General features: G+C 42.2%; 1 protein-coding gene across 1 annotated transcript in view; it reads right to left on the bottom strand.

Moving 5' to 3' along the window:
* STMN3 (stathmin 3) overlaps positions 1–4,802 on the bottom strand; it is a 59,364-nt gene extending 54,562 nt beyond the window's left edge. Inside the window, exon 1 of the mRNA XM_082273050.1 lies at positions 4,642–4,802. Coding sequence (XP_082129176.1) covers positions 4,642–4,660 — 19 coding nt within the window. The 5' untranslated portion in view covers positions 4,661–4,802. The remainder of the gene's footprint in view (positions 1–4,641) is intronic.
* Positions 4,803–13,761: the final 8,959 nt, after the last annotated feature.

Raw genomic sequence — 13,761 nt, 5'->3', positions numbered from 1 at the left:
CTCCCCCACAAATTTTGATTATGCAGAAGCCTGTGACCTCCTCCATGATGCAACGCTCCAGCCTAGAGGCCTTTAGCTAGGCCAGTGATGGCGAACCTCGGCACCCCAGATGTTTTGGAACTACATTTCCCATGATGCTCATGCACTCTGCAGTGTAGTTAATCATCATGGGAAATGTAGTTCCAAAACATCTGGGGTGCCAATGTTCGCCATCACTGAGCTAGGCCCAAGCACTGTCACATGACAGAGTGGTTGAGGAAAGTGGAAAGATAGTGCTGAACCCATAGGGTTATCCCCCTGGTTCTGCGATCTTAAAGTATTGATGTTGATGTAAATGATCTGGCAAGCAGCTTCTACACCCCAGAGGATCTTCATGGTCTCCTTGGCTTGTAGTGTAATGTGACAAAAATGGAAATTGAAGAGCCACGCCTTTGCTAAGAGGTCCAGATAAGACTTTATTCCAATAAATGTCAGGAGAACCATCCAAAAGGTATCCAACGTGTTTCTAGTATTTTCACATTGTTGTCAATCAAGCCCTGATGAAGGGGGATGCTCTTTGACCCCTGAAATGTGTTGGCTACCTTTCGGATTGTCCTCCTGACTGACTATATTAGAATATAGTTGTATCTGGACCGCCTAGCAGAGGTGTGATGCTTCAGTATCCATTTTGTTACATTACACTACAATGAAAGAAGAAAATGGTTGCACACCACCACGGAATCCAATGAAGAAAAGTTCTTTATTACCATAAGTGGTACAAGTTACAGCAGGGTAGGACAGTAGACGCGTTTCACACGACTGCTACATGCTGGTTCACTACAAAAACTTTTTGTAGTGAACAGGCATGTAGCAGTCGCGTGAAACGCGTCTAATGTCCTACCCTGCTGTACCTTGTACCACTTATGGTAATAAAGAACTTTTCTTCATTGGATTCCATGGTGGTGTGTGACCATTTTCTTCTTTCATGCTTCTTCTGGTGGCGAGCCGAGGTTCAGCACCCACCTTGAATTGTGGACTTTAAATAGCTTGAGCGGTGTTATCTCTCTTCACATTACACTACAAGCCAAGGAGGCATTGGAGATCCTCTGGGGTGTAGAGGCTGCCTGCCAGATAATCTACATTAACATCAATACTTTAAGATAGCAGTACAAGGGAGAAAACCCTACGGGTCCAACACGATCTTTCCACTTTCCTCAACCACTTTGTCATGTGCTTGGGCCTAGCTATCTGCCTCTAGGCTGGAGCTTTGGATCATGGAGGAGGTCACACGCTTCCCAATAACTAAAAGCTGTGAGGTAAGAGCAGTGGAGATTGTAACATATGAAACCCATTTCAGAAGCAGTTCTTAACTATCTGAGTGTTTTTTTTTAAATCTCTTATTCCTGACTAAGATCTGCATGGGTATGGCCAAATATTTTCCAATCTACTAAAATATGCTGCCTCAACAGTCTATCCGGCAAACAAGTTAATACCTATGTCAGTATGGCATCAACTAATGGCACTTTTCCACTGCAAGTACCGGCTCGGCTCTACTCGGCCCTGCTTGGCCCGGTTTGCTTTTCCACTGCTGGTACCGCATGGTACGGTGTTGGAACGGTTCGGTACGGTATGGTTTGCTTTTCCACTAAAGTAGTACTAAAGTTAAGTGGGTGGGATAACAACGGGGTGGGTGGGATTCTCTGACCAATCAGTGGCTAGTAGTGACTGCATGCAAAGGATTTTGGGATATGGTACCGGGTATGGTACCTCTTGGAACCAAAATCGAGTAGATACTGTTTTTGAGAGCCGTACCGTTCGGTTCCATGCAGTGGAAAAGCGCCGCCGTACCGTACTGTACCGAACCGTTCCTACACCATACCATGCGGTACCAGCAGTGGAAAAGCACAAAAGCGAGCCGAACCGTTCGGTTCCATGCAGTGGAAAAGCACCATAAGGCAACCCATTGGAAAAATGTCCATTACATTGGTGGGAGGAATGCCTTCCTTCTAGTGGTGGTTACAATATCATACAACTATCAGACTAGAGTCACCTAAAAATTATGATTTATGATGATAAAAAATGATCATTGGTGCCATGGCTCTACGGAATAATGATGGACCTGGAATTATTAAAATGCCATCAGATGGGTGGTTGATCAGCCACAGCTCAAGGAACCTCTCTGTAGCAGCCTTTCTCAACATTTTTTACATGGAGGAACTCCTGTAAATAACTTTCTGGTCTCAGGGAACCCCTGTTAATAATTACCATATCTATCACTCGCTGTATATAATCTGATGTTCATTAGCAAAATGCTCCTTACATTTGTGATCTTTAGTAAGAATCCCCTCTTACAGATAGCTAAAGAGATCATTGGTGTCAGGGGCTGCTCATCTGAGAGGCAGAAAGTGTTCCTTGCTCAATGAACCCCTAGCATTGTCTAGAGGAACCCTGGTTGAGAATGGCTGCTCTGGAGGAACCCTAGGGCTCAATAAAACCCTGGTGGAGAATGGCTGCTCTGGAGAAACCCTAGGGCTCCATAAAATCCTGGTGGAGAATGGCTGCTATGTAGAAACCTTAGGCCTCCATGGAACCCTGGTTGAGAATGACTGCTCTGGAGGATCCCTAGGGCTCCATAAAACCCTGGTGGAGCATAGCTGCTCTGGAGGAACCCTGGGGCTCCAAAAAACCCTGGTGGAGAATGGCTGTTCTGGAGGAACCCTAGGGCTCCATAGAACCCTGGTGGGGAATGGCTGCTCTGGAGGAAACCTAGGGCTTCATAGAACCCTGGTGGAGTATGGCTGCTCTAGAGGAACCCTAGGATTCCATGGAACCCTGGTGTAGAGTAGTTGCTCTGGAGGAACCCTAGGGCTCCATAAAACCCTGGTGGAGAATGGCTGCTCTTGAGGAACCCAAGGGCTCAATAAAACCCTGATGGAGAATGGCTGCTCTGGAGGAACCATAGGGCTTCATGGAACCCTGGGGGAGAATGACTGCTCTGGAGGAACCCTAGGGCTCCATGAAACCCTGGTTGAGAATGGTTTGACTATGTTGCCATCAATGAGTGCTGGTACCTGCCAGCCACAAGGGCAGACAATCAGACTCTCATCACTGGAAAATATACAGCTTTTCTCTGCTTGCTTTTTCAGCCCTACTGAGCACCAATCCTTTGTAACCCGAGGATAAAAACTGCAGTCTCCACAATTTGCATCAGCTCAGATCTCCATATAAAACCCAAGGCCATATTTTCTAGCCGGGGAATGGTGCGTGATGGCAATCGTGGAGTACTGCAGTGTCATTTCTGGATCCAAAAAAATAAGACATGGGATTCACTGCCATCTCCTCCGAAATCACACCCATGCAGCTGCAATGAGTCCCTGTGTGTCTGCGTAGGTGTTGGGACCAAATATTAGCAGCAAAAAAAGAGGTCTTGAAATATTCTCTGCTGCTGTTACCAGGCAATTGATCAACAAAGAGACAAAATCTGTCTGCATGGACTATGCAAAACCAGACAGGGAGGGGAGGAGGTGTGTACGATAAGATGCAGCCATGGCACACATGTGCATGTAATGAGGGATTGCTACATGGGTTTAACATGCCATGTACATCCTATGCCTTCAGCAAAATGAAAAAATGATGACTTTCATTTTAGCAGCAAAAACTGCTAAGTCTGCTTATATCTTTACTCTAGAGAAAAAATAGAAAGACTGGGGGTTACTATTGCATATAGAATGCAAATGATTTCCAAAGGGGGTGTCGACCATGCAGATCGCCCAGCATGCTGGAAAATTTCTGTGACACCTTTTTTTTCTCCCACAAAAAAAAAAAACCAAGTTGCAATTTTTTTTCCATTTCCAGATCTGATTTAGGAACTCCATCGCCTATTGTACATCCTCCTTTAGATCTTACCTAGACTACTATATATAGTGCAAGGGCCTCCCTGATTTGATATCAATTAAATAGGTTTCTTGAGGTTTGTCCTCATATGGTTTGGTTAAACCTAAAAGAAATTGTACAATCAAATTGTATAGTGTATTGCCAGATTAAGGGAGCCACTGGCGTTCAGATACAGCGCATGCACAGGAAAAAGGTGTATTCCCTTTCTGCCATGGAAAAAGGGGAATGATTAGCAAAAAAATATTTTTCAACACACTAGACAATTGCAATAATGAGAACATCGAATGCACAGACACACTCACTCTCATTAATTAACCCCCGAAATAACCCAATTATTACTAAATATCTTCAATGCTACAGCTGTACTGATATGATTTGCAGGAATCAAGCATGTGAATGCACAGATTACTACATACACACATTCACATATTGCATGCTATATTCATGATGAGTTAAAAAAAAAAAAAAAAAGGTTTTTGGACAAATAAAAGGACTAACGCACATTTTTTTTTTGCAAGTGCACCACGCCCAGGGATCTCAACGCAGATTGCAAACAGAGAGGCATTTTTTTTTTATTAAGGCAATGCAATGAGCAGCGATCATGCAATACGCAACAGAAAAGGAGATAAAATAAGGAATAACGAATACATTTTTTGTGCACAATGCCTTAAAGGAGATGCACATATAGAAGAATCAGTGATGCATTGACCGCCCCTCTTCCCCAATGCTAGGTCATTGCTGGTCCATTGGATGGACGCAGTCTCCTACCTGACAGGGTGCTGGCCATGGTGCTGAAGGATGCAGAGTGGAAGATGATCAGAAAGGAAGGGGCTTGCTGGGTGGCTGACTACTGCAATGCTGTGGAAGGGGGAGAGCTAACGCCTGACTCAGCTCAAGGGGGATCCAGGAGATGGAGAGGGAGGAGACAGAGGTGGGGGAGCCAGTAGAGAATATAGGGTGTGCGTGATAAGGATGGAGGTGGGGGGAGGTTGCTGGGTGACTTTCACAGAAGGGAGATTCTGCTTTAAGCTTCTATAGATTTCCTCTAGCTAAGATAACAATGAAGGAGTGCAGAGTCACACCCAGCTCTGCTCACTCCCCCCCCACCATTGTATCCAGATGGATCAACCCAGCTCCCTATATCAAGACCCCCACACCCCTTCTAATTCTGCACAGTCCCAACCGCCTAATATGGTGAAAATGCATCCTTATGTTGTGTGTGTTCATATACTGATCCATGTTCAGAGGATGCATGAATAGTATTCATACTCCTATGTCTGATTCCGAATAGACAATAGGAAAAAAAATCACAAGGTCTGCTACATTCCACCTCTTTTGTGGGTGATTGGTTTTCTTTTGTGCCTCTTTAACCCCTTTAGCCCGGGAAGGTTTACCCCCCCCCCCCCTGCATGACATGGCCATTTTTTGCAATACAGCACCGTCTTTCTTTATAAAAAGAAAAAGGTAGGGTGGCGCTGCCTAAAGACAAATTGGCATATGTGCAAAATAATAAATTCTGTGTATGATGCCTATAAACAAAAGTGTGCTCAAATGTGCCTTGAAAAATTCACAAAAGTAAATCAGTATCAAGTAATGGAAACCTGATCATAATTTCATAAAAGTAAACCAGTATCAATCAATCAATGGAAACCTGATCATAATCTCATAAAAGTAAATCAGTATCAATCAATCAATGGAAACCTGATCATAATCTCATAAAAGTAAATTAGTATCAATCAATGGAAACCTGATCATATTTCATAAAAGTAAATTAGTATCAATCAATGGAAACCTGATCATATTTTCATAAAAATAAATCAGTATCAATCAATGGAAACCTGATCATAATTTTATAAAAGTAAATCAGTATCAATCAATGGAAACCTGATTATAATTTTATAAAAGTAAATCAGTATCAATCAATGGAAACCTGATTATAATTTTATAAAAGTAAATTAGTATCAATAAATGGAAACCTGATCATAATATTAGAAAAGCAAATCAGTATCAATCAATGGAAACCTGATCATAATTTCATAAAAGCAAATCAGTATCAATCAATGGAAACCTGATCATAATTTCATAAAAATAAACCAGTATCAATCAATGGAAACCTGATTATAATTTTATAAAAGTAAATTAGTATCAATCATTGGAAACCTGATCATAATATTAGAAAAGCAAATCAGTATCAATCAATGGAAACCTGATCATAATTTCATAAAAGTAAATCAGTATCAATAAATGGAAACCTGATCACAATTTCATAAAAGTAAATCAGTATCAATCAATGAAAACCTGATCATAATAAACAAATAAATGCAAACCAATATTAAATCAATATCAAATAAATACATATAAAGTTCAATAGCCTCAATGTGCTAAAGTGCAAAAATTCAAAAATTAGCCATAGTGCTGAAAATCAATTCATCATATGTGCAGAGTCATAAATATAAATAAATAAATTACAATAATCTGATAAAAAAATATGTAAACAGTGATAAAAATCATGAGATCAATACTAAATAAATATCACATAGATAATTAAATAAATCGATTATAAAGTCCAGATAGTCCAAATAATGCAAAGTGCAAAAAAGGTGCAAAAAAATGTCCGGAATTCTTAAAATCAATCCATGCAGATACTGTAGGTGCAACAGTGCAATGGTGCTCCCCTAGTAGGACTGCACTCACCGGATGAAAGTACCCCTGCAGGCGTCGAAAACATAAGCCAGTAATCAAGGTCTGATGTTCCCAACCACTATGGCACCGATCAACCCAGATGGAAATTTATATATATATATATATATATATATATATATATATATAAAAAGGGTAACTCTTCTCCACTGATTTTAGGGAGTGATCCTCATGGGCATATAAGAAGAGAGACTTGCATAGCATGAATACATGAAACAAACACTTTATTAGGTAGCAGTACACTTACATCAAAATTAGCAGACACAAAGGTATTCAGCAGCATGGGTCCGGTATTGCGGGTTGCCGGAGCTTAATGCGTTCCAAACGCCGGAAGTGATGGGGCGGAAGTGATGTAGTGACGCTCTTTTGCACATATGCCAATTTGTCTTTAGGCAGCGCCACCATACCTTTCTTTTTATACCCCCCTAGGGGTATTTGAGGTAGGCAGCAGCCTTTCTAGTCCTCAGATATCCTGGGGCGGAATTCACATAAATTAAACTGTGTTACTTTAACCGACATTTGCGCGGTTATGCGACGTTGTATCCAAATAAAATTGGTTAAAAAAAAAAAAAAAAAAGGAAAGAAGAAAAAATTACAAAGAAGAAAGAATCCATTTGACAGATAAACTAATAATGACAACAATGCATTTTGTCCTAAAATTCATCTAGTTTTCTAAAAGCTATCCCAGAGCAACCGATGTGCTATATTATCCACTTCCATACTGGGCCATAGTCAAATGACGCCGACAGGAAGCTTTTGTCGATCCGGGCGGCCGTCATATGACGTCCGCCCGCTCTCGCCGCTACTGCGCGCCCCGGAGGCGCGCAGCGCGGCGATCAAGGATGAGGCTCGTGCCTCAGACATAGCCCATCCCTGATCAAGGTAAACAGCCAATGAAATTGGCTGTTTACCATGTGATTGGCTGTGTCGAACCACAGCCGATCACATCAGTGGCTCCAGCGCAAGCCACTCATTCTCTCCGCAATGCGCGCCCCTGGGGGCGCGCAGCGCGGCGATCGCCGACGAGGCTCGTCCCTTGGACAGAGCCCATCCCCAATCTAGGTAAAGAGCCAATGAAATTGGCTTTTTACCACGTGACCGGCTGTCAATCACAGCCGGTCACAGAATGTCAACAGAGACGACGGTAACTAGCTGTTACGGTGTTCTCCTCCTCGCACACTGATCCTGTGTAAGGAGGAGATTGCAGTAACAGCTAGTTACGGATCATAGTGCACCCCAAAACACACTTATTGCCCCCACCAATAAAGAGCACCTGTCACTAGCCCATCAAAGTACCTGTCACTAGCCCATCAAAGTACCCCAGTACCTGTCACTAGCCCATCAGGTACTCCGATGACAGGTACTCGGGTACTCTGATGGGCTGGTGACAGGTACTCGGGTACTCTGATGTGCTGGTGACAGGTATTCGGGTACTCTGATGACAGGTACTCGGGTACTCTGATGGGCTGGTGACAGGTACTCGGGTACTCTGATGACAGGTACTCGGGAACTCTGATGACAGGTACTCGGCAGTGGTGTATTTAGGTTTTGTGCTGCCCTAGGCCTGAATAAACTTGTGCACCCTCTAATTTAAATATGACACACCCCTTCCTGTAAAGGCCACACCCCTTCCTGTTTATGACCCGTTCTGTCATCTGTAAACCACAGACCACAACCACATCGTATCAGTGCCAATCAGCATAGCCTCATCAGTTCCCATAAGTTCAGCCTCATCAGTGCCCATCAGTGCAGCCTCATCAGTGCAGCATATCAGTGTAGCCTCATCAGTGGCCATCAGTGCAGCCTATCAGTGCCCATTAGTGCAGCCTAAGAAATTTGGACTTGTGTTTGCTGCCACTGATTGAAATTATAGGAATATTTCACTTATTTGTATAATGACTAGAACGTCCAGAGTCATTATACAAATAAGTGAAATAATCAGTGGCAGCACACAAAAGTCCAAATATCTTATAAGATTGGAGTAATCTTACTAATCCAGTGCCATATTGGGATAGCACATATGAGGTGAGCAGGTCCAAAATATTATTGCCATCGTATACAAATCAAAGTCTTAATTGAATATGATGCAATTCAATATGCTCGCTCAAGGACAAGGAAGTTTAAAGAAATTGAATGATATTATTGACATGATGCCTGCCATACCTGGGGGCGTAAGAGGGTAGGCGGAGCATTAGGGAGTGCCACACTTATTAGCATTGGCGGCCGGCGGGGCAGTTGTATTAAGTGTGGTTGGCGGCCTGCGATGTGTTCAAATGTCCTCACCGGCCAGTATTATCATACTGGCAAGTAGCAGTGTGACCGCTTTATGGGGGTGCCAGACTGATTTGCCTCCTGGACCCTGCACTCTGGCCCAATTCGCCCCATAAGACTGGCACTATACTAAAAGTGTAGCGCAAGCTTGCGGGGACCCATTTCGTGCGGGAGCAGGGAGGAGGCTGTTTTTTTTTTTTTTTTGTGCAGTGTGCAGCTTTTTTGCTGCCCCCCTACAAAGTGCCGCCCTAGGCCTGGGCCTTGTTGGCCTAGGCCAAGATACAGCACTGGTACTCGGGTACTTTGAGTACCTGTCATTAGAGTACCCGAGTACCTGTCATCTGAGTACCCGAGTACCTGTCATCAGAGTACCTGAGTACCTGTCACCAGCCCATCAGAGTACCTGACTACCTGTCATCAGAGTACCCGAGTACCTCTCTGTATCCCATCAGAGTACCGAGTACCTGTCTCCAGCCCATCAGGGTATCTGAGTACCTATCTGCAGCCCAATAGAGTACCTGAGTACCTGTCTTCTGCCCATCAAAGTATCTGAGTACCTGTCTCCAGCCCATTAGAGTACCCGAATACCTCTCTGCAGCCCATCATAGTACCCAAGTACCTCTCTGTAGCCCATCAGAGTACCCGAGTACCTGTCTTCAGCCCAGAGTACCCAAGTGCCTGTCTCAAGCCCCAAGTACCTATCTCCAGCCCAGAGTACCCGAGTACCTGTCTCTTAGCCCAGAGCACCCGAGTACCTGTCTCCAGCTGAGAGTGCCCGAGTACCTATCTGCACCCCATCAGATTACCTGAGTACCTGTCTCTAGCCCGTCAGAATACCCAAGTACCTCTCTGAAGGCCATCAGAGTACCCAAGTACCTTTCTGAAGCCAATCAGTGTACCTGAGTATCTGTCTGCAGCCCATCAGTGTACCTGAGTACCTATCTGCAGCACATGCCTCCTAGATTATGTGTTGGGGTGTTTGCTTTCCAAAATGGGGTCATTTTGTGGGGGTTTCCATTGTCTTGGTGTTCCAGGGCCTTCAAAAGTGTGATGGGTTGTAATGAAATTATATGTGTAATTTATGCTCCTAGAACACCTGACGGTGCTCCTTGCATGTTGGGCCTCTGTATGTGGTTAGGCTGTGACAAAGTCCCATATATGTGGTATTACCATACTCACGAGGAGTAGCAGAATGTATTTTGGGGTGTCATTTTTGCTATGTACATGCTATGTGTTAGAAATATCTTATAAATTGACAACTTTGTGTAAAAAAAAAAAATGCATTTTCATTTTTTTTCTACATTTTCCAAAAATCGTGTGGAAAAAAATGACATGTTCAAAAGACTTATTATGCCTCATAGAATATACATTGAGGTGTTTTCTTTCCAAAATGGGGTCATTTTGTGGGTGATTCCATTGTCCTGGTGCTCCAGGGCCTTCAAAAGTGTGATAGGTCGTTAGGGAATTATATGTGTAATTTATGCTCCTAGAACACCTGGCGGTGCTCCTTGCATGTCAGGCCTCTGTATGTGGCCAGGCTGTGTAAAAGTCTCACACATGTGGTATCGCCATACTCAGGAGGAGTGGCAGAATGTATTTTGGGGTGTAATTGCAAGTATGCATATACTGTGTGTGAGAAATACCTTGTTATTATGACAATTTTGTGTAAAAAAAAAAAAAAATAATAATTTCTTAATTTTCCCAAGAATTGTGGAAAAAAATTACAACTTCAAAAAAACCCGCCATGCCTCTTACTAAATACCCTGGAATGTCTACTTTCCAAAAAGGGGTCATTTGGGGGGTATATGTACTGTCCTGACATTTCAGAGGTTCAAGAAATTAGATTACGTGCCGTCGGTACGTCAGGTGTGATCAATTTTCAATGATTGGCACCATAGCTTGTAGACTCAATAACTTTCACACAGACTAAATAATAACCACTAATTTGGGTTATTTTTACCAAAGATATGTAGCAGTATAAATTTTGGCCCATATTTATGAAAAAAAAATACTTTTTTGCAAAATTTTATAATAGAAACTAAAACAAAATGTTTTTTTTTTTCAAAATTTTTGCTCTTTTTTCACTTATATCGCAAAAAAATAAAAACCCAGTGGTGATTAAATACTACCAAAAGAAAGCTCTATTTGTGTGAAAAAAATGATAAAAAATTTGATTGGGTACAGCGTTGCATGACTGAGTAATTATCATTCAAAGTGTGAGAGTGCTGAAAGCTGAAAATTGGTCTGGGCAGGAAGGGGGTGTAACTGCTCTGTATGGAAGTGGTTATTTACCAATATGTTTGATTAATATAGAGAAAAGAAGGCACTTCGACTCCATTCACTCCAATGCATTTTTTCATGCTTTTTGCAGAAATGCAGGACATGTTTTTTAACATAAGTTCCTATGAAACATGTTCACCCCAATTAATTTTTTTTTCATGCTTTTTGCAGAAATGCAGGACATGTTTTTTAACATAGGTTCCTATAAAACATGTTCACCCCAATGCATTTTTTTCATATTTTTTGTAGAAATGCAGGACATTTTGTTAACATCGGTTCCTATGAAACATGTTCACATCAATGCATTTTTGTGCCTCTGCGTTTTTGGAAAGGGTCCTAGACTTTGAATGCAAAACATTGCTTTTTTTGCTTTTTTGTTTCAATAGACTTCAATGGAGAAGCTACATATAAGCATGTAGTGCGTTTTTGGCACGATTTGTGCTTTTAAATCTGCCCAACAACAAATTTTCCAAAAAAAAACCAAAAAAACCATAAAGGCTCCTTTCACACTTCTGCGACATAAAAGTCGCACGATTTTGACTGGACTTGAAGCAATGCCTGTGTAATCGTAAGGTTTATGGACCTCAAAACGCATCAAAATCGGACCAAAGTAGTGTAGGGACTACTTTGAAGTTGCACAGATATGAACGGTACTCATTGGAAATCATGCAGTATGACTTGTCATGCAACTATGCAGTCCCAAGTCACTGGGACATGTTGCACAACTGTAAAAGGGGCCTAAAAAAACACAAATCGCAGGAAAAACGCAGTAAAATTGCGGCAAATAACCGTGGAAAGTACAGCAAAAAGTACTACAGAAATGTTCAAAGGCAACATGCATATAGCCCAAATCAGCCATATAACACATGTAGCTTGATAAATGCATAGTACCACGTTTGACTTCTCCCCGTGCTTTGGTCAATTATCAGTGACACCATACAACTCATGGTGTCGCTTGACCATGGCCTTACTTTCAACATTTTTGGATTGCAAAGCCTGACTGTAAAACACTTTCTCTGTTCCCAATGCTGTCAAAGCTATAGATAGCATATAGGGAGGAAAAAGGGGGGGTCTGAGCAACACCTCGAGCAACAATTAGCCAAGTGAAGGTGGAACATTCGTTCTGTGTGAATAGGGGCTATTTTCTCTGTGAGTCAAATTTTATTCTTCATATAGGATAAAGTAGATCAGGAAAATACACTATTAAGGCCACTAGATGAAGCCAACAATCACAGTAATGTTTATGAACATCACCTATGAACTTCAGCTCCATCTAGTGGCCATATTGTGGTATTTTCCCGATTCATGTTAACCTGTATGAAGTTAATAACCTTTAATCTGAAGAGAAAATTGCCTAATAACATTCATTATTGCTCCCACAGCTCTCCAAATTTTTTGCTAAATACACCATATGCGTTGCACAGTTTTGCTGGTAAATGGCCTGCAGCTTCAGATACTGATTACTGGATAAAGCAAAGTGCAGAAAGAAGTCAAGCCCAGTGTTAGATATGTGCGGTTCGTTTCGTTACGAATATATATTCAGGCAAATTTTTTGTTATTTGGATATATCGGAATACCCAAATTGCAGTATAAATGAAGTTTACCGAATGCTCTGAATAACTGAATTAACCACTTGCCGACTGCCGCAAGTACATATACTGCGGCAGTCAGCCCCCTGCAGGCAAAGTGACGTATGGGTACGTCACTCGCCTGCGAGCCAATAGGGGGCGAGTGCGCGCCGCCGTCGCTCGTTCACTATGATCCCCGCACATGTGACAGGCGGACCCGATGTCCGCCGGCCACTCGCGATTGTTCGGTACAGAGGGAGAAAGGAAGGCGGCTAATGTAAACAAAGCTGCCTGTCGTTCTCCCCTGTGTAACTGCAGAGATCATACGGTCCTGCTATGTAGGATCGTATGTCTCTGTAGTTACACAAACAGCCAGATCCAATCACAGTAAGAATCACGCCCCTAGGGAAACATTTAACCCCTCCTTCTCTAATAAAGTTAACCCCTTCCCTGCCAGTGTCATTTTTACAGTAACAGTGCATATGTATAGCACTGATTACTGTAGTAATGTCACTGGTACCCCCAAAAGTGTCAATAATGTCAGTCAAGGGTCCGATCTGTCCGCCGCAATGTCGCAGTCCCGCAAAAAAAAAAACAATCGCAGATCGCCGCCATTACTCGTTAAAAAAAAACAATAAAAATGACAAAAATCTTTCCCTTAGTTAGTAAGCGCAATAACTTTTGTGCAAACCAATCAAAATACGCTTATTGTGATTTTTTTTACCAAACATATGTAGCAGAAAACAAATTGGCCTAAAATGTTAAAAAATTTAGATTTTTACATTTTTTTTTTGGAATTTCATATAAAAATAAAAAAATAAAATATTGTTATTTTTGCAAAATTGTCGCTCTTTTTTTGTTTATAGCGCATGATCAAAAAATCGCGCAGGTGATCAAATACCACCAAAAGAAAGCTCTGTTTGTGGCAAAAAAAAGGACGTCAAATTCGTTTAGGTACAGCGTTGCAGGACCGCGCAATTGTCCGTTAAATCACGCAGTGCCAAATCGCAAAATAGGGCCTGGGCAAGAAGGGGGTAAAATCTTCCGGAGCTTAAGTGGTTAAATTCGT

This window comes from Pelophylax lessonae (genome assembly GCF_965119305.1).
Source record: "Pelophylax lessonae genome assembly, chromosome: 11".
NCBI lineage: Eukaryota > Metazoa > Chordata > Amphibia > Anura > Ranidae > Pelophylax > Pelophylax lessonae.
This window is presented reverse-complemented; position numbering and strand designations above follow the sequence as displayed.